We start from the raw sequence: 18,080 nt of genomic DNA on the forward strand, positions 1-18,080 counted from the left end.
AAACTGACTAAAAGCTATCCTGTTTGTGTAGAATGCAAACCACAATACTTCAAAGCTCCAGAGGCCACTCTCATCAAGGCAACCCGGCCTTTTGAGAGGATTAGATTAGATTTTAAAGGGCCGTTACCTTCCAACAACAAAAATGTATATTTCCTTACTGTAATTGACAAATATTCCAGGTTTCCCTTTGCGATACCCTGCCCTGACGTCTCAGACATCAGCATCTGTCATTAAATCACTTGACAGAATTTTCAGCATTTTTGGTTTTCCCAATGACATTCACACCGATAGAGGCTCAGCATTCATGAGTGCTGAACTGCAGCAAGCCCCGCTATGAAAAGGAATTGCCACCAGCCATAACACGAGCTACAACCCGCAGGGCAATGGGCGGGTTGAAAGGGATAATGCTACAGTCTGGAAGACTGTTAATCTTGCTTTAAAAACACATGGTCACCATGTTACCCGGTGGCAGGAGGTGCTGCCTGAGGCACTACATTCTATTTGGTCTTTATTGTGTACTGAAACAAATCAAACACCTCACGAATGTATGTTTGCCTTTCCTAGGAAATCAGGAACTGTGATGGACTGGCCAGCCTGTTTATCTGAGCCTGGAACCGTGCTGCTGAAGAGCCACGCTCGGGCGCGTAAAACAGACCCCTTAGTCCAACCAGTTCAGCTACTGCATACTAACCCCAACTACGCTCATGTTAGATTCCCAGACAGGAGTACTGACACTGTACCCCAAAGAGATCTGGCCTTGCCTGGTTCGCCCCTTCCTCGCACCCCTACTCAGAGTGAGCCTGAGAGTTTGGACTCACCCCCACCCCCCACCAGCCTGTGACCCCTAGTAAGCTTTCAGATGGGCATGCTGAGGCTCCACTGCCTCACACTGGTGATTCTGGAGCAGGTCCAGAAGTTAGTCCTTCCCACACTACTGACCCAGGACCTGTACCAGGTCCCAAGTTTGCAAAGGAGCCACCTGTTTTGAGATGAAACACCAGAATTCGTAAACAACTTGTTTTATGAATATGTCAGCCTATCATCTCATTATATTTCAATTGCTTGCTAGATACTGGTGTATTTTGGCTGTTAGAGTATCTCAAGGCCAAACATGGTATCCATGTATCGCTTGCTTCAGTCTTTCCTAGCAGCTGTCCTTTTGATTTTAACCCTTCTTCTGCCAGGGGAGACTGTGGTGAATGTCTGCCAAGCTGCCTGTCTCCCCCCTCTGGCGAGCCCTGCTGTACTAACATTGGCTCTACTGTTAAGGACACTCCTCTTGGGTATAACTATGTCTGCATCTATTGTCTTTCATTATTGTATCATGAGTTTCTGCTAATAAAAGCCATGTTTATTGTTTGACCACATCATCTTTGTCTACTTCATCAACTGGCACTTCACTACACAAATAGGATGACATGAACAAATTAATGTTTATTATCTTAAAATGTTCTCTGGCTCTGCCCTAACAACAGCCTTGGTTCTAAACAAGTTCCCATGTAGCTTTCATAATCGGTTTCTTATTAGCATGATTAAATTCTAACTAACTTGCACTGTTGAGAACATTTTTGTAACATAACTATTGTTATAAAATATTTTTAATTTAGAACCCTAATAGCAAACAATTGGAACTTTTTAGCTGTAGCAAGGTAATGAAAGGATAAAATAACACTATTGCAACACATAGCTAACAGACTGTTGTAATGGCCAAGTTTCAAATAAAGAACTGCTTAATTTGGATTATTTCTTGGATATTCATTAAATAATTAATTCTTAACAGAAACTATTATTAATGTTGAAGCAAATGTTAAGTATGATGGCATTCGATTATTAAAAGATAAACATGATCTACCTTGCAAAATTTACATATTTTGTGTAGGGTCCTATGTTATACTTTTGGTCAATTATATATATTTATTAAAGTGCTCCAAAACAATTAGCTTTAAGTAACCTGATGAAGACAAAAATTATACATTTTAAGGAACTGGGTGTCACCAGCAAGGCCAGCACATCCACTTAACCTCTTGCCAAGAATATTTTCACAAGCGCTGAAACAACATGAAGAAATAGCAGATTTTATTACCTCACAGTCCATTTCAAAAGGAACCTTACATTTATGGTGCAATAAGGATTGTTGTGAAATAAAATAATGGACAAAAGATATTCTATGATGTTTGTACTCAGGCAAGTAAAGCTCCTGAAGTACAGGAGAGACTGCAGATGTAAGAATCTGGAGCAGAAACCAACCTGCTGGAGGAATTCATCAGGTCAAGCAGTATCATTAAGAGGAAATTAATGATCGGAACACCTCACGAGACAAGTTTCTGCTTTTAAACAGCGCAAAGTCAATCAGTTTCAAAGAAGTTAAATTATATTTGGAATAGAAATCAAACTTAATGGTTGTTTTGCTGAAAAATTTGGAAGAGATAGGACAAAATAATATTATCTTGCCACAGAGCTGGGACTAATAAGGACACTCCTATCCCCTAAAAATGATATTTCACTTGGCAGGCCGCAAGGGGATTATGAACAAACAAAATACAGGTACATAATCCTTTATTCGGACATCTAAAATCCTTAAAGCTCCAAAAACAGGCATTTTTTTTCCTGGTCCTGGTACTGCAGAGTGGGGGGGGGGGGGGTGGGGAAGAGAGACAGCAGCGCGACTCGGGCAGGCGGGGGAGAGAGAGACGGCAGCATGATTCGGGCGGGCGGGGAGAGAGAGATGGCAACACGACTTGGGCGGGCGGGGAGAGACGGCAGGGCGACTCGGGTGAGGGGGAGAGACGTCAGGGCGACTCGGGTGGCCAGTGGGGGGGAAGAGAGACGCCAGCGCAACTGGAAGGGGGTGGATACAGCTGCACAACTTGGATGGGCTTAAATCTGGGGCAGCCTGCTTTTGTTATGAAATCCACAAAAATCCAAAATTCGGAACACATTGTTCCCCCAAGGGTTCTGGATAAAGGATTGTGTACCTGTACAGTAAACCCCTGGTATTCAGAATTCAAGCAAATGGCAAAAATATCAAGGTAAATAAGTTATAAAAATTAAAATAAATAAGAATAAAATAATAGGTTAAAAATATGCAAGTTTATAATTGTAAAAGTAAATGTTCCCTGAATTAATATAAACCTTTGGTGAAGATGGGAGCAAATATTCAGTCAGTGCAGTGCCTTGGTCATGCTTTGCTTGTAGTAGCAGTTTGAAAAGTTTGAATAAAGTTGGGTTTGAGTAAAATGGTGTCACCCAGGATGAAGTGTTGGTTGATGCCGCTCACCGTTGGAGTGATTCTCTTTAAGTGTCTCCTTTTCCTTGCTTGGTAAGAATTGCCCCAGTCAAAGGCTCTATCTTGGGGGAGGGTAATTAATTAACTATAATGTTATTCTTCATCTTTCAGGTGGCTCCATGGAGGGGGTTGGAACCTGAAGAGGCAGCAACAGTTAAATCCTTTCAAAGAATGTGACTGAAAATAAAGTAAAATGCTTTAAGGTTTATATGTTCAAGCAAGTGAAGTTTGTTCAGTGTAAGTACAGTGTAGAATTTTTAATTTTTAAATTGTTTATTCTTAATGCAGGTGTATAAGTTAGGCATTGTAATATTAAGTTTCAAGCCACCGGAAAATTTGCTTATTAGGCATTTACCAATCCTCCTAGGTGCAGGATACCAGGGGTTTTACTATACAATCATTTTGACTATACTGAAGTCATTGACAAAACATCCAATGCAAGATTTTTAACATACATATTTCAGATAACGTACATATTTAGTTGCCATCTATGCAGGATAAAACACGTGCACATCTGGACAGCAGAAAAATAGGTCTGGAAAGATTTTTCTTTCACTTCCAGGTTTCATGTTCAAATGCACGTCCAATTAATGGGAAGAAGACCTCTGTCCTCTCTTGGCTAAGAAGTGTTAAATAACATTCTAAACTCATTGCACATGACTCTTTCGAAAACTGAAGCATATTTCTGGATTCCTTTTGCTGTTGGCTGTGCTATTTCTAGTCGGACTGTGCTTAATAGGCACTGGAAGCTTGTACTGAATGACTTGATAAATTTATTTTCATCCTTTGCTTCAAAGAATTTTTAAAAATTCAAAGATTATCCTCAGCAGAAATGTACTATTACAACAAACAGTATGGGTTTCCATGGTTTGCAAAGATAAAGATGGCAACCGAGGTAAATGTGGGACCTCTTGAGAGCAAAATTGATGAATTAATAACAGAAAATAAATAATTGGCAGATATATGAAATCAACTTTTTGCATCTTCACCATGGAGGATACTACACATAACCCTAAAATAACAGATAGGGCAATCTCAAATATTAACCTGGTTAATCCAAAGATTTAACACCTTCCCAATGAGTTAGGGAGGGAGAGAGGGATAAATTGATAGAATTTTAGATACCATAATTAGCAAATTCAGGGATTATGGGGATAATGTTGGAATATGGCACAGCTTTGATTTCACTGAATACCTTCTGCTTTAATTTATATTTCTTGTGTTGTTAAAGGAGAGTAAATACATAAGAGAAAACATCTTTGCATATTCTGTGCACAAGTGTCATTGACCAGCAGTACATAAGGCTAACAACATATTAAATGTTATCCATTGCAAGTTGTTCAGGTATCACACTGGATATTCTGAAATATTGTTTATTATAAAGTACGTCTTTCCTTTTAATATGATGTTGTCACAGTAAATTTCTATCCATTTTTATCAAAATACTTGGTCGTATAGAAAATATAGCTGAAAAATAAATAGAAGATCAAGCAATTCCAGTAACTGTACTGTCGAATAGGGTAGTAAAAGTTGGTGAAAACAAAATTAAGGGTCACGGGTTTCACAGGACATAGAACATCACAAGCCCTTAAGCACACGACTTATGGAAACCTACTCCACAACCAAATAATTCTTCACTACTTTCACTACATGCATAACCTTCTACTTTTTTTTTTAATCCACGTGCCTCTCCAAGAGTCTTTGACAGTTCCTATTGTATGAGGCTCCACCACTACCCTCCAGCAATACATTCCAAGCACTCACCACTCTGGGCAAAAATGTATCTTTGACATCTCCCTCCACTCAACTTAAACGGATGTCCTCCGATATTTGCTCTTGTTGTCCCAGGCAAAAGAAACCAGGTGTCCATCCAATCCAAGATCCTCATAATCTTGTATATCTCTATTAGGTCTGTCAGGATTAAAATCACTTGTACAGCCAGGGCTGCCAGTAATGGAGCAGTCCGCAGTTTGTTTTGCATTCCTTTGAACGTAGCCTGTGAGACCAAGGTCTTTCTGAGTGGTTTTGAGATGAGATGGTCTGTTTTGAATTGTTCTTTATTCTGAGGAGATGTAGTCTAGAGTTTAGACCTGAAAACTCTATTGACTACATCAATCAAGTTTTAAGTTATGTATTAGGCATCATATTAATTGTATATCAAAGTTGATAAGTAATAACCTTGAAAAACTCTAGTCAACTTTGTTATCGATCATTTATGAAGAGTGAGTCATAAATAAAGGAATTCCAGACTCAACAGGTGACTATATAGGAAGATAGTCACCTCTCATCCTTTGTCGTTCCAAAGAGAAAAGCCCCAGCTCAGTCAACTTTGCTCTACATGACATATTCTCCAATCCAGAAAAAATCCTGGAAATCTCATCTGCATCCTCTCCAAAGCATCTACATCCTTCTGTAATGAGGTGACCAAAAATTTAAGTAATATTCCAAGTGTGGTCTAACCAGAGTTTTATAGAGCTTCAAGGCTCTTGAACTTAATCCCCTGATGAATGAATACCAACACACCATCTGCATTCTTAATCACTTTATCAATCTGCAAAAACTCATTATCAGAAGTGGGATTTTAACACACACCTCCAGTGGGAGACCAGAACACTTTACCATGCAAGGACTTTATTGCTTGAGTCTGCCACCTTAAACCACTCGGCCACCTGAGATTTCTGAAAGATTGTACCAAGCAAATGGCACCACACATCATATTTCACTGCTATTGGATTACTAGATCTTTATTTATACAGTACATATTGTAACTGCTAAAATAAGATTGGAAACTTGCCATAATAATCCTCTGACCATTGACAGCAATAATAATTTTAAAGAGACAAATATTGAATGAGTTCAGTGTTTGGGATGAAACGTTTTCTGGTCATTCTTCTAATTAACTGTCTAATTTGTTATTGTAAAATAACAAATATTTTGCTTCCACTTATGAAAGGTAGCTGGCATACATGGAATTTTAGCATTAAAAGATAACCTGTTGGAAAAAAAAATAGACAATATGTTTACTGAACAGCTCTAGTTGCTGGGCATTCATTTCAGTGAAAGCCTTTAAGGTCTTTTTCAGTGTTCTATATTAGTCTTTCTTTCTCAATTGTAGATTCTATTCCATCATAGTTGGTAGGACCCTTGACAGTGACCATGCCACTTTCTGCTCTCCTGCACTCATTCCTTTCTATACCACTTTGAACCACAATAGTCCTCACATGTGGTACCAGCCTTCTGCCATTTCTGGCACCTCCAGGGAGAATTTACAACAAAACGTATCTTTCCTTTTTAGCATTCAGAAAGGACTATTTGCTGCGTCCAATTCTCTGTAATGGAGAGAACTCCTCTCCATCTACAGTACTTCCCTGCGCAATCTCAAAAGGTGAAAATACAATAAAATGTAGTAACCAGCTCCCTTGCCACACTGGTAGATTTTCATGATTGGATGATATTCATATTAACACCCAAATACTCTTTTAAGTCACTTGAAAAATTACACGGTAGAAGAATAAATGTTCAAGTGAATCCAGTAAATTCAAAGGAGCACAGGAAATGGGGTACCAGTAAGTTCAAAGGGAGAGTGGGAAACAGGAAGTTAAGAGGGAGTACAGGATATATGCAAGAAAGATGCCAAACCATTGAAATTTCTGAACAGATAATGGGTTATCAGTGTTTTACTATTTTAACTCTTCTCTTCCCAGTGCTGTGTCCCAAATACTTTACAGATGAAACGTTAATTTAATGGTAGTATTTCCACTATCAAAGTTCAAATGAAGCTAAACACAATCTTGTGGAGCATTACTTCATTATCATCTGACCTCAAGTTCAATAATTTCAGATAATTAATTTGCAATTCCCATTTTTCTGGGGAACAATTTCTTTATTTTTCCTTTCACCGTCATCTGTTTCTTTAATCTCCCCTATTTCCAATGGCAAAACCTTAGATCACCACTCCACTGGATTCTCTAACACTCCATAAAATCTCTTTTGCCTTGCTGCTTTTCTTTCTCTCTTTAACATCCTCACCCCTGGTCTTCTGCCAATTTTGGTCACCTTCTTAATTTCATTCTTACTTTCTACTCCAATTTCTTTGCCTTGTTATGGGAAAAGTATTAAATTTATGCATGTTAACATATTGTGTATTTACATCGACATTCCAACATAATAATGCCAAGGGGAAAAAGAAATAATCTCTCAATATTTAAATAATTTTCTGATAAGACATAATGCTTTTCTATGACCATATAAACAATTTTGTGTCAAGCAAACCTGAATATTTTGAGGACTAGGTGTTAGTGGACCATATTTTCCTTTCATCTCTGAAAGCCAAGTCTGAATTTAGTTATTAAAGTATTGCTTGGTCAATTTTCTGTAAGAATCATACATGAAATGAAATTTGTGCCTCAACTTACTGCCTTATGTGCAAAGATTAGTTTAATTTGCTATTCATTGACAATCCCACTAGAAAACACAAAAAGCAAATGTAAGAAATAGAAACATCAAGAAGAAAAGTTTCTTCTAAGCTCTGGGTTAAAACAAACTGCAAAGTGGAGCCCAAGGAACTTCATAATATCCTGACTATAGTGGGCTACATTGGATGAGAGAGGTTGAAATTGGGCGCTTGAATTGAAAATGGTTAACTTTCCTGAAATAACATCCTTCCTCTGATGAGCTACTTTCGGAAAAAAATACATTAGTCGGTTAAAGGAGAAATAGTTTAATCTGGAATTTTCTAACTTGCAGCTTTTCTTTGGAGTATACTAAAATTGATTTCCATATTGCCAATGCAAGTGAAATCTCCCTCTTTGCCTAAAGGGAACTTGTGAAAAAAATGCAAAATGTAACATTATTCAATCTTTTAGAAGTTTTCTTGCAAAATAGGAATAACATTGGCTTTGAAGAAATAATTAAAATATCTCATTTTAATTGACATGAACAGGCAAGGAATGGAGAGATATAGACCATGTACAAGGAATTTAAATTGGCATCTTGTGGTCATTGTGGGTTAAAGGGCCCATTCCTCTGCTGTACTGTTCTATATACTCCATAGATTCCAATGTCAAATGCTTTTGAACTGAAAGAAATCCTTTAATGAATATTTGAAAGGTGATGATCAATCTTATTTGTTTGTTAAAATCTGAGCATTTATGCCACCTTTCCCTCAGAGAAAATGAAGAGGATAAATTCAGAATTTTGATTTTACAAATCAAAGCAGAATGGACACAGTCGAATAACCTTTGCTGGTTGGGTTCCTGATTGTGGTGCGGTGAATGCAAATAATTGGACATAAAGCAATTATAGTACAATACCAGCATATTTTGGAAAGGGGTGGGGGGGGGGGGTCTAGGTTGGACTGGGAAGGGGAAAGAATGAAAGAGTGATGGAGGAGACATAAAGCTGACTGAGTCAAAAGGTTACATTTCTGATACGATTTTCCACATAAAGGCGTTTTTCGCTCAGGTTTACAAATACTTCAAATAAATATTATACTTCTGTGCTTTGATATAGCATATTGAATTCACATTAAAATTTAAACTCTACAACCTGTAAATTATACGCAGCTAGCTAATATTAACAACATTTTAAGGTCTTGTGCTGTTTGCAAGTGAACAAAACGAAGTTCTATATACCTATTGAAAATGGAAAAACATATTGACTGTTCACTGGTAGAAGGGAATTTGTCAAAAGATCAAATCTTAAACAAAGCCTTACCTTTTTCTAAACCATGTTGGACAGTAACTGTGTAAAGAAAGAAATACAAACAAGTTTTTAAACAAGGAAACACTCAAAAATACATCAAGCACATCATGAGTATGTGTCATTCAGAGCAAAAAAATGGTTTGTAAACTAGACTCTTCAAAATGATTTTTATTTTTAATTTGAAATTAAAAATCACTAACACCACGAACTACCTATTTTATCACTACTCCCATACCCCTTAAAAGAGTTCCTCAATTTCTTCTTAAAATGTTAGCATCAAATCAACTTTAGTTCTTAGTCGTAATATATTTTAGATCCTGCTTTTATTTCTGCAAAAACATTTTCAAGATGTAATTTTAAGTGGCAGCAAAATGGATCATTTATAGAAGGTACAGAAATCCGTGGAATATATTTCAGGATATGACATAATTTTAAATCAGTTGGGCTAATTTCATAATTAACTGCAGGATATCTGATTTGTAGTAGAATTCAGCCCCAGATCGTGTCACTGAGCACTTACAGTGAGAACTGGTGCACAAATGTCTGTTGTAGAGACATTCTACTCAGCAGAGATAGAGTACCTGATGGAAAAACGCAGACCCCCTTCTACTTGCCTAGGGAATTCTCAGCCATGCTGATTGCTGCAGTCTACGTCCTACCTTTGCTAATGAGGGTAAAGCCATGAAGGAGCTTTATGGTGCCAACTGCAAAACTCAGATGCCTCATCCTGATGGTGCCATGATTGTAGCTGGTGACTTCAACCACGTCAACCTGAAAACATTTTTATCATGGTTTCAACAGCATGTCCACTTCACCACTAGAGGAGCAAACACCCTGGATTGAGTGTGCACCAACGTCCTTGGTCTGTACAATGCTGTCCCTCACACCTAATTGGAAACTCGGATCATATATTTTTCCTGCTAACCTCAACATACAGTTCACTGGCAAAAAGAACTAGACAAGTTCACAGGGAAATCAGGATTTTGCTTGGGGAGTGATGGGGGGGAGGCACCACAACGCTACAGGACTGCTTTGAGACCATGGACTGGAGCCGTTTCAGGGAGACAAACACCTACAATGGTCATGTAAACATCGAGTACAAAAGCTGAGTGACTGGCTACATCAGCAAGTGCATTGAGAATGTCAGCAAGATCAAAGGTTTTACAACCAGGTCAAACCAGAAACTATGGTTAGATGCAGAGGTCGGTCTGGGCACTTCTCAGAGCTTGTGATGCTGCCTTCAGGTCAAGAGACAACATGGCACTAAGGTTAGCCAAGGCTGAACTCTCCTGTGCAATCTGAAAGGCAATAGGTTGGTGTGCAAAGAAGATCTATAGATAGCTGTGTGACACCAATGACATGAGGTGCATGTGGCAAGGGATCAAGACCATAACAGATCACAAGACAATTTTGTGAGTTAAAAACAATGACATCTCCCTTCTGGCTAGACTGAACATCTATGCACCCTTCAATGAAAAGAACAGACTGATGGCCAAGAAAGCTTTGTGTTCCCCTGATAAACAGGCCCCTTGCAATAGCTACAGCTGAGGGGTGGAACACCCTATCCAAGGTGAACCCACACAAGGTGCAGGACCAATCAATATACCGGGTTGGTTACTGAAGGACTGCGCAGACCAACTGACAGAGGTCTTTACAAACATCTTCAACACCACATTGCAGCAGTCCATCATCCACGTGGGTTTCAAAACAGCCACCATCATCCAAAAAGAGGGCAACAGTAACAGGCCTCAATGACTACCACCCCTTGGCACTGAACTCCACCATTCTGAAATGCTTCGAGCATCTGGTGATGGAATTCATTAAAGCGAGCTCCCCAGAGACAATGGACCCATTTCAATTTGCCAATAGAAGAAACCATTCTACAGATGATCCTAGAGCCTCTACTCAGTCATGTCCCACCTGGAGAACAATCGACTTCAGCTCATCGTTTAATACGATCATTCCCCAGAGGCTGACGGAGAAGCTGTTCTTGCTGGAACTCAACATCCCTCTCTGTAACTGGATCCCAGACTTTCTAACAGAAGACCACAGTCTGTCCGGGTAGGTAGCAGAATATGGAGCTCTGTCACAATGACCATTGACACACCTCAGGGCTGTCTGCTCAACCCTCTACTGTTCATGCTACTGACCCATATCTGCATCACCATATCCAGCTCCAACAGTGTTGTCAAGTTTGCAGGTGACACAACAGTAGTTGGCCTCATCAACAACAACAATGAGCCACGATACAAAGAAGAAGTGGAAAATCTTGTGATATGATGCAAGAGTAACAATCTGAGTCTCAACATGGACAAGACAAAAGAGATGATCTTGGACTTCAAAAGGACCAGGAATGACCATCCTCCACTATGCATTAATAACTCTGTAGTGGAAAGTGGAGAGCACCAAGTTCCTTGGAGTTCACTTAACTAGTGTCCTATCATGGATGCACAACATCTCCACATTAATCAGGAAGTCTCAACAGTGACTACACTTCCTGACAAGATTGAATCAGGCAAGGCTACTGGCTACCATCACGTCAACCTTATATAGGAAAAATGACAACTAAGTCTGTTTCCTTTTTCTTTCTTTACTAATTGTATTTTTTTCTTCCTTCTTTCTTTTCTATCCCTATTAGGATTATTATTGGGGGGGGGGGGAGTTGGTGGGGTTTTCATTTTCTTTTGGGGGTTTTATAAAACCATCATGTATAATGGATTTTATATGATTGCATTATTATATTTTGTATTTTGACATAAATACATGTATGGAAATCTTGAATAAAGTATTCATAAAAACCTTCTACAGGAAAAAAGAATTGCAGGGTTGTAATGTCATTTATGTACTCTGACAATAAATGTGAAATCTGAAAGATCTCAAAATATTGACTGCTAATTTATCTTCATTACTGAGCCTCCAGATTCTAATTATTTCCATCTGCAGTTTCTTTTGCCTCGTGGGCTAATAGCATTCACATCAAAGTACTAACAAGGACCATCTTAAAATCTACCTTCGATATTCAAATTTTTCACCATCAATAGCCTGTACACCATGTTGGCTAGCCATTTAACTGCAACATTTTTGTGAAGAATTATACCTGATATGTTACACTACCTTTTCTCTTTCCAGACTGTTATATATTTTCTGCTTTTATTATTTGGAAGAAGAATGTTGCTTCTAAATCCTTACTTGGGAGTTTAAGGTGAGAAACATGGAAATGCTGAAAGTTATCCCCCATTCTGAAAACCTGCTAGGAACTTACAAAAGTAAATAATTTGCAATTGCAAATACTATACAAAGTTCTGAACTAGTCTAAAGGAGAAGCAATGAGTTTTTAAATTATCAACTTCTGGGCTTATCACACAAAAACTAGACATCTGGTTACAAAATATTAAGATTTAGAGAGGCAGTGTGCTGTCACTAAATCCATTAGTCTTCGACTTCTAGAGGTTATTGGCACATTTTAGATTAAATTACAGCAAGGTTATGTAATAGCTCTTTGGAATCCCTGTGGAATATAACTGGAAGTTAATCTGTAAAAGGATCAAACTCCATATGAAACACAAGCAATCACACTGTAATTGCCCCATCCACCTCTAGGAAACACCCAACATGTCAATTTCTTTTAATGATACAAATATCAGCCTCATTAGATAAAGACTGAACTTCTGATAACATCTGGCATTGTTTCTTGCAAATAAATGCAAAAATTGGTTGAGCACTTTTTTTTCTTTTCTCGAAGAGCTTTAAAATAATTTATTTCAAAACAAAAGTTGTTATCCTGCTGGAGACTGATATGGAATCTATCAATCATATCATGTGCATAAGATTCCGTTGAAGATGATGAAGTTCAAGACCTCATCACCAAAGTTGCAGTAATTAAAATTGCATGCTCAAGAGACCAGAAGTTAGGGAACGCACATATCTATCAGTTTACTGGAGGAAGATGACAGAATTAGAGGGAAATGAAGCAATGGAATAGAGAACTAAAGCATTACTGCAATAGAAATCTGTATAGGTCAGCAAGCCAGAGGTGAGCAGCAACTTAGACTGTGATGAGTCAGTTTGCATAGTGACTGAGAGAAGGAGAAAGCAAAGGCAAAGTTGAGGGTTTCAGAATCAGAAACTTAGGCAACTATGAAAGTAAGCAAAATTAGTCACACAAAAGATGCAACTGAATGCCCAACTCAATTGAGAACGGACCTAATTAGGCCTCAGAAAAGGGTCAAGGAGAATGAGGAAAATGATGACTACATGGAGTATCAAAATTTAAATACATGTAATTTCCTTATTTAATTGAAAGACAAGTCGTCTTCTATTAAGTTGACATGAATTGGATCTACAAAGTGAATGGCAGGATCTGGGAGGTGTGATAGAGCAGAGGGAGCGAGGATTACAGGTACATGGTACCTTCAAAATGGCATCACAGATAGATAAGGTGGTCAAAAAGGCTTTTGGTATATTGCCCTTCTTCAGTGAGTATTGAGTATAGAAGTGAGGAAGTCATATTACAGTTGTACAAGATGTTGGTGAGGCTACATTTGGAATACTGTGTTCAGTTTTGGTCACCTGTTATCAGAAAGATATTGTCAAAATGGAGAGAGGGCAGAGATTTCCGAGGATGTTGCCAGGACTCTCGTGTCTGAATTAAAAAGCAAAATCTGCAGACACTACGATTGAAATAAAAACACAAATTCAGCAGGTCAAGCAATGTATTTTATAAGGCAAAGATCAAGAAACATAACCAAAGTTTTGGGCTTGAGCCCTTCATCAAGGTTTACAAGTCTGAACTACCAGGAGAGACTTAACAGACTAGAACTTTATTCCTTGGAGCACAGGAAGATGAGGAGAGATCTCATGGAGGTGTACATGAGACGTGTCGATCAGGTGAAGAGGGAGACTTTTCCTCAGAGAAGGGTAGTACAGGACATAGGTTTAAGGTGAGGATTGAGAGATTTATTAGGAACCCGAGTAATTTTTTTTTTTAAATACAAAGGTTGGTGGGCATATGGAACAAACTGTTGGACAAGGTAGTTGAGGCAGATATTATTGCAATGTTTAAAAAACAATTAGATGCATTCATGAATAGGATACAATATGGGCAAAATGCAGGCAAGTAGGACTAGTGTATGTGGGACATTTTTGGTTGGCACGTACAGTTTTGGCAAATTGCCCAGTTAGTGCCCCAGTTAAACGGCAGTTAGAAAGGTCTGACCCGGTCAACTCTGTTGGAATCAAATCAGGTCCCTGACCTACCTCAGGGGTAGTCAGGGAACCCAGTTAAACTTACCTAGGTCACATCCACAGGCGATTTGAAAATGAAAATGGCTGACTCACTTATTCTGGTGACGTCACCGCTTGTGTGTTCAAGTCACCAGGCAGCCAGCATTCGAACATCCGCCGGTACTTCCGGTGAGTACATCATACGTCATTGTGGAGGTGGGATCCCCCTTAAATCTCCAGGTTGGCGATTTAATGGGTAGATCCCCCTACAATTTAAAAGGTGCTTCCAGCACCTTTGCCTCAGTAATCGCACCCGGGTCGCAGATGGGCTACCCAGGTGCTGCCGTTTAAAAGAGGCTTATGACTCCAAAGGGATGAAAAGAGTTAGCAATGAGATAGAGCTAAATTGCATTAACATACAAATAGAATCAGAGATGTTTTGGGATAATGTTGATTTTAAAAATGGGAAGTACCAAACGTAGTAGATTCTTGGCAGACACCAGATGCAGGAGCACAGCAGTGGGAGGAGAATACATTGCAGTTAATTCTCTGGCTACAATGGAAAGCCAAGAATGAAAACAAGGAAGGAGAATGCATCCAAACAGGCAGATGTTATGGTTGATGTCGTCAGAGGCTGCAAGCAGGTCAATAAAAATGAGGAAGAAGTTTATCTTATTCCCTTAGGGTATCATGGGATTTTGGTTAATACAAGACACAAATTGCGGCGAGGCAAAATTACCACTTATTGGTAGTGGGAAAAAAAAGTACACCTGTAAGCAAATAAAGAAAAGTAAATACTGACTGCAATATGGGAGGGGGGTGGGGTTAAAAACAAACTATAAAGTGCAAAATTAAGAGTCTGTAAATGAATCTCTGATTGAGTTTATTGCTGAGGAGTCTGATGGTGGAGGGGTAGCAGCTGTTCCTGAACCTGGTGGTGTGAGTCTTGTGGCACCTAGACCTCTTTCCTGATGGAAGCAGCGAGAACAGAGCACGTGCTGAGTGGTGTGGAGCCTTGATGGTTGCTGCTGCTCTCTGATGGCAACATTCCCTGCAGATGTTCTAGATGGTGGGGAGGGTTTTGCCTGTAATGTCCACTACCTTTTGGAGGGCTTGTAGGTATGCATCCCAACACCAGACCATGACGTAGCCAGTCGGCACACTTTCCACCACACATCTGCAGAAGTTTCCCAGGGTTTTTGATATCATAACCAAACCTCTGCAAACTCCTGAGGAACTTGAGGCGCTGATGTGCTTTCTTCACGATGCCATTGGTGTGTTGGGCCCACGAAAGATCCTTCAAGAGAGCGACTCCCAAATTTGCTTACCCGCTACACCTCTATCTTCCAATGATCAGATAGTGAATTGATCTTAAAGAACTTTCTTGCCCGTGATTCCGCATATTGTTTGATCGCTAATCTCAAACGTATCCACTATCCTGTTGAAATTAGCACGGTCTGCCATCAGCATATATCAGATTGTATCAAATGACTCCCTCTATGAATTAGCAAAAAACTATCTGGAACTTGACCTATTGTAATGATTTGAATTTAATCTCCAACCGCCCCCCCACCCCCCAAAAAAGACTTGAGTGAAAAGAAACACAGGAAATACATGGCTGTACGATTGTCACTTTCACCTCTCAATGTCAAAAATTCTGACAAGAACATTTACAGGATTGGTGGGAACAAGTTTGGATGGAAAGTCCAGAAATGATGGTGAAACTGCATGCAGAACTGTCAGAAGTGCCACCTGGTCAGTGAAAGAGGAAAAGACATCCACATTGCTCCTTCGAAAAACTGTGCAACACCTCCCCTGACTTCTGGCCCATGAAGTGGTCTTCAGACTAATCACCACCTTGCCCTGAGCAGAGCAACAAGGGGCAAATCACCTGGATACCACCTGGCCCACCTGTGGAAGCCACTGCAGTTCCAACAGAGGGGGAGTGGATTTGATCCCAGGGATTGCCTGAGACAGAAGAACCTTCACAGACATTTAAAGGGCCCTCCACTGTCCAATTGAGCTCCAGGCCGAACGTGTCCCCCCACCCCCCCCCCACTCTTCTGACAAGCCGGGACATGAGGCATGGTCTGGGCTAATGATGCCAACCACTGGCATCAATAACTTCGACACCAATTCAAAATAAGGAGCCACTTACAAACACACAGCTCGAACACATAGGCGTAGTAAGACCAAAGCACAACCAGGCAGATGATGAGCACCGGTATCCAAGCCAAGACCCGCCGGCAGCACCACAGCCCTCGCGACATGGCCATTTTTCCCCACCTGGCCGGTCCCGGCCGCCGCGGCCCGCTTCGGCTGTTCCCGGCCGCCCCTCCTCGGCTGTTTCCGAAAAATAAATCCCGCCGGCCTCCAGGGCCGCCGGCACTTCGGGTCTTTCCGGAGCCCGCCCGCTTCGGCTGTTCCCGGCCGCCCCTCCTCGGCTGTTTCCGGAAAATAAATCCCGCCGGCCTCCAGGACCGCCGGCACTTCGGGTCTTTCCGGAGCCCGCCCGCTTCGGCTGTTCCCGGCCGCCCCTCCTCGGCTGTTTCCGGAAAATAAATCCCGCCGGCCTCCAGGACCGCCGGCACTTCGGGTCTTTCCGGAGCCCGCCCGCTTCGGCTGTTCCCGGCCGCCCCTCCTCGGCTGTTTCCGGAAAATAAATCCCGCCGGCCTCCAGGGCAGCCGGCACTTCGGGTCTTTCCGGAGCCCGCCCGCTTCGGCTGTTCCCGGCCGCCCCTCCTCGGCTGTTTCCGGAAAATAAATCCCGCCGGCCTCCAGGGCAGCCGGCACTTCGGGTCTTTCCGGAGCCCGCCCGCTTCGGCTGTTCCCGGCCGCCCCTCCTCGGCTGTTTCCGGAAAATAAATCCCGCCGGCCTCCAGGACCGTCGGCACTTCGGGTCTTTCCGGAGCCCGCCCGCTTCGGCTGTTCCCGGCCGCCCCTCCTCGGCTGTTTCCGGAAAATAAATCCCGCCGGCCTCCAGGGCCGCCGGCACTTCGGGTCTTTCCGGAGCCCGCCCGCTTCGGCTGTTCCCGGCCGCCCCTCCTCGGCTGTTTCCGGAAAATAAATCCCGCCGGCTTCCAGGACAGCCGGCACTTCGGGTCTTTCCGGAGCCCGCCCGCTTCGGCTGTTCCCGGCCGCCCCTCCTCGGCTGTTTCCGGAAAATAAATCCCGCCGGCCTCCAGGACCGCCGGCACTTCGGGTCTTTCCGGAGCCCGCCCGCTTCGGCTGTTCCCGGCCGCCCCTCCTCGGCTGTTTCCGGAAAATAAATCCCGCCGGCCTCCAGGACCGCCGGCACTTCGGGTCTTTCCGGAGCCCGCCCGCTTCGGCTGTTCCCGGCCGCCCCTCCTCGGCTGTTTCCGGAAAATAAATCACGCCGGCTTCCAGGACAGCCGGCACTTCGGGTCTTTCCGGAGCCCGCCCGCTTCGGCTGTTCCCGGCCGCCCCTCCTCGGCTATTTCCGGAAAATAAATCCCGCCGGCCTCCAGGACAGCCGGCACTTCGGGTCTTTCCGGAGCCCGCCCGCTTCGGCTGTTCCCGGCCGCCCCTCCTCGGCTGTTTCCGGAAAATAAATCCCGCCGGCCTCCAGGACCGCCGGCACTTCGGGTCTTTCCGGAGCCCGCCCGCTTCGGCTGTTCCCGGCCGCCCTTCCTCGGCTGTTTCCGGAAAATAAATCCCGCCGGCCTCCAGGGCCGCCGGCACTTCGGGTCTTTCCGGAGCCCGCCCGCTTCGGCTGTTCCCGGCCGCCCCTCCTCGGCTGTTTCCGGAAAATAAATCCCGCCGGCCTCCAGGACAGCCGGCACTTCGGGTCTTTCCGGAGCCCGCCCGCTTCGGCTGTTCCCGGCCGCCCCTCCTCGGCTGTTTCCGG

At 42.2% G+C, this 18,080-nt stretch overlaps 1 protein-coding gene across 2 annotated transcripts in view; it reads right to left on the bottom strand.

Moving 5' to 3' along the window:
- Positions 1-16,578, bottom strand: part of zdhhc15b (zinc finger DHHC-type palmitoyltransferase 15b) — a 41,300-nt gene extending 24,722 nt beyond the window's left edge. Inside the window, exons 1-2 of one of the 2 annotated variants that reach the window (XM_069892814.1) lie at positions 16,371-16,578; positions 9,002-9,028 (exon numbers count right to left, since the gene is read on the bottom strand). In XM_069892814.1, the coding sequence (XP_069748915.1) occupies positions 9,002-9,028; positions 16,371-16,488 (145 nt within the window). In that variant the 5' untranslated portion in view covers positions 16,489-16,578. The remainder of the gene's footprint in view (positions 1-9,001; positions 9,029-16,370) is intronic. The other variant, XM_069892813.1, reaches the window with a different exon arrangement.
- Positions 16,579-18,080: the final 1,502 nt, after the last annotated feature.

The sequence above is a fragment of the Narcine bancroftii genome, chromosome 8 (genome assembly GCF_036971445.1).
Source record: "Narcine bancroftii isolate sNarBan1 chromosome 8, sNarBan1.hap1, whole genome shotgun sequence".
In the NCBI taxonomy this organism is placed as follows: domain Eukaryota; kingdom Metazoa; phylum Chordata; class Chondrichthyes; order Torpediniformes; family Narcinidae; genus Narcine; species Narcine bancroftii.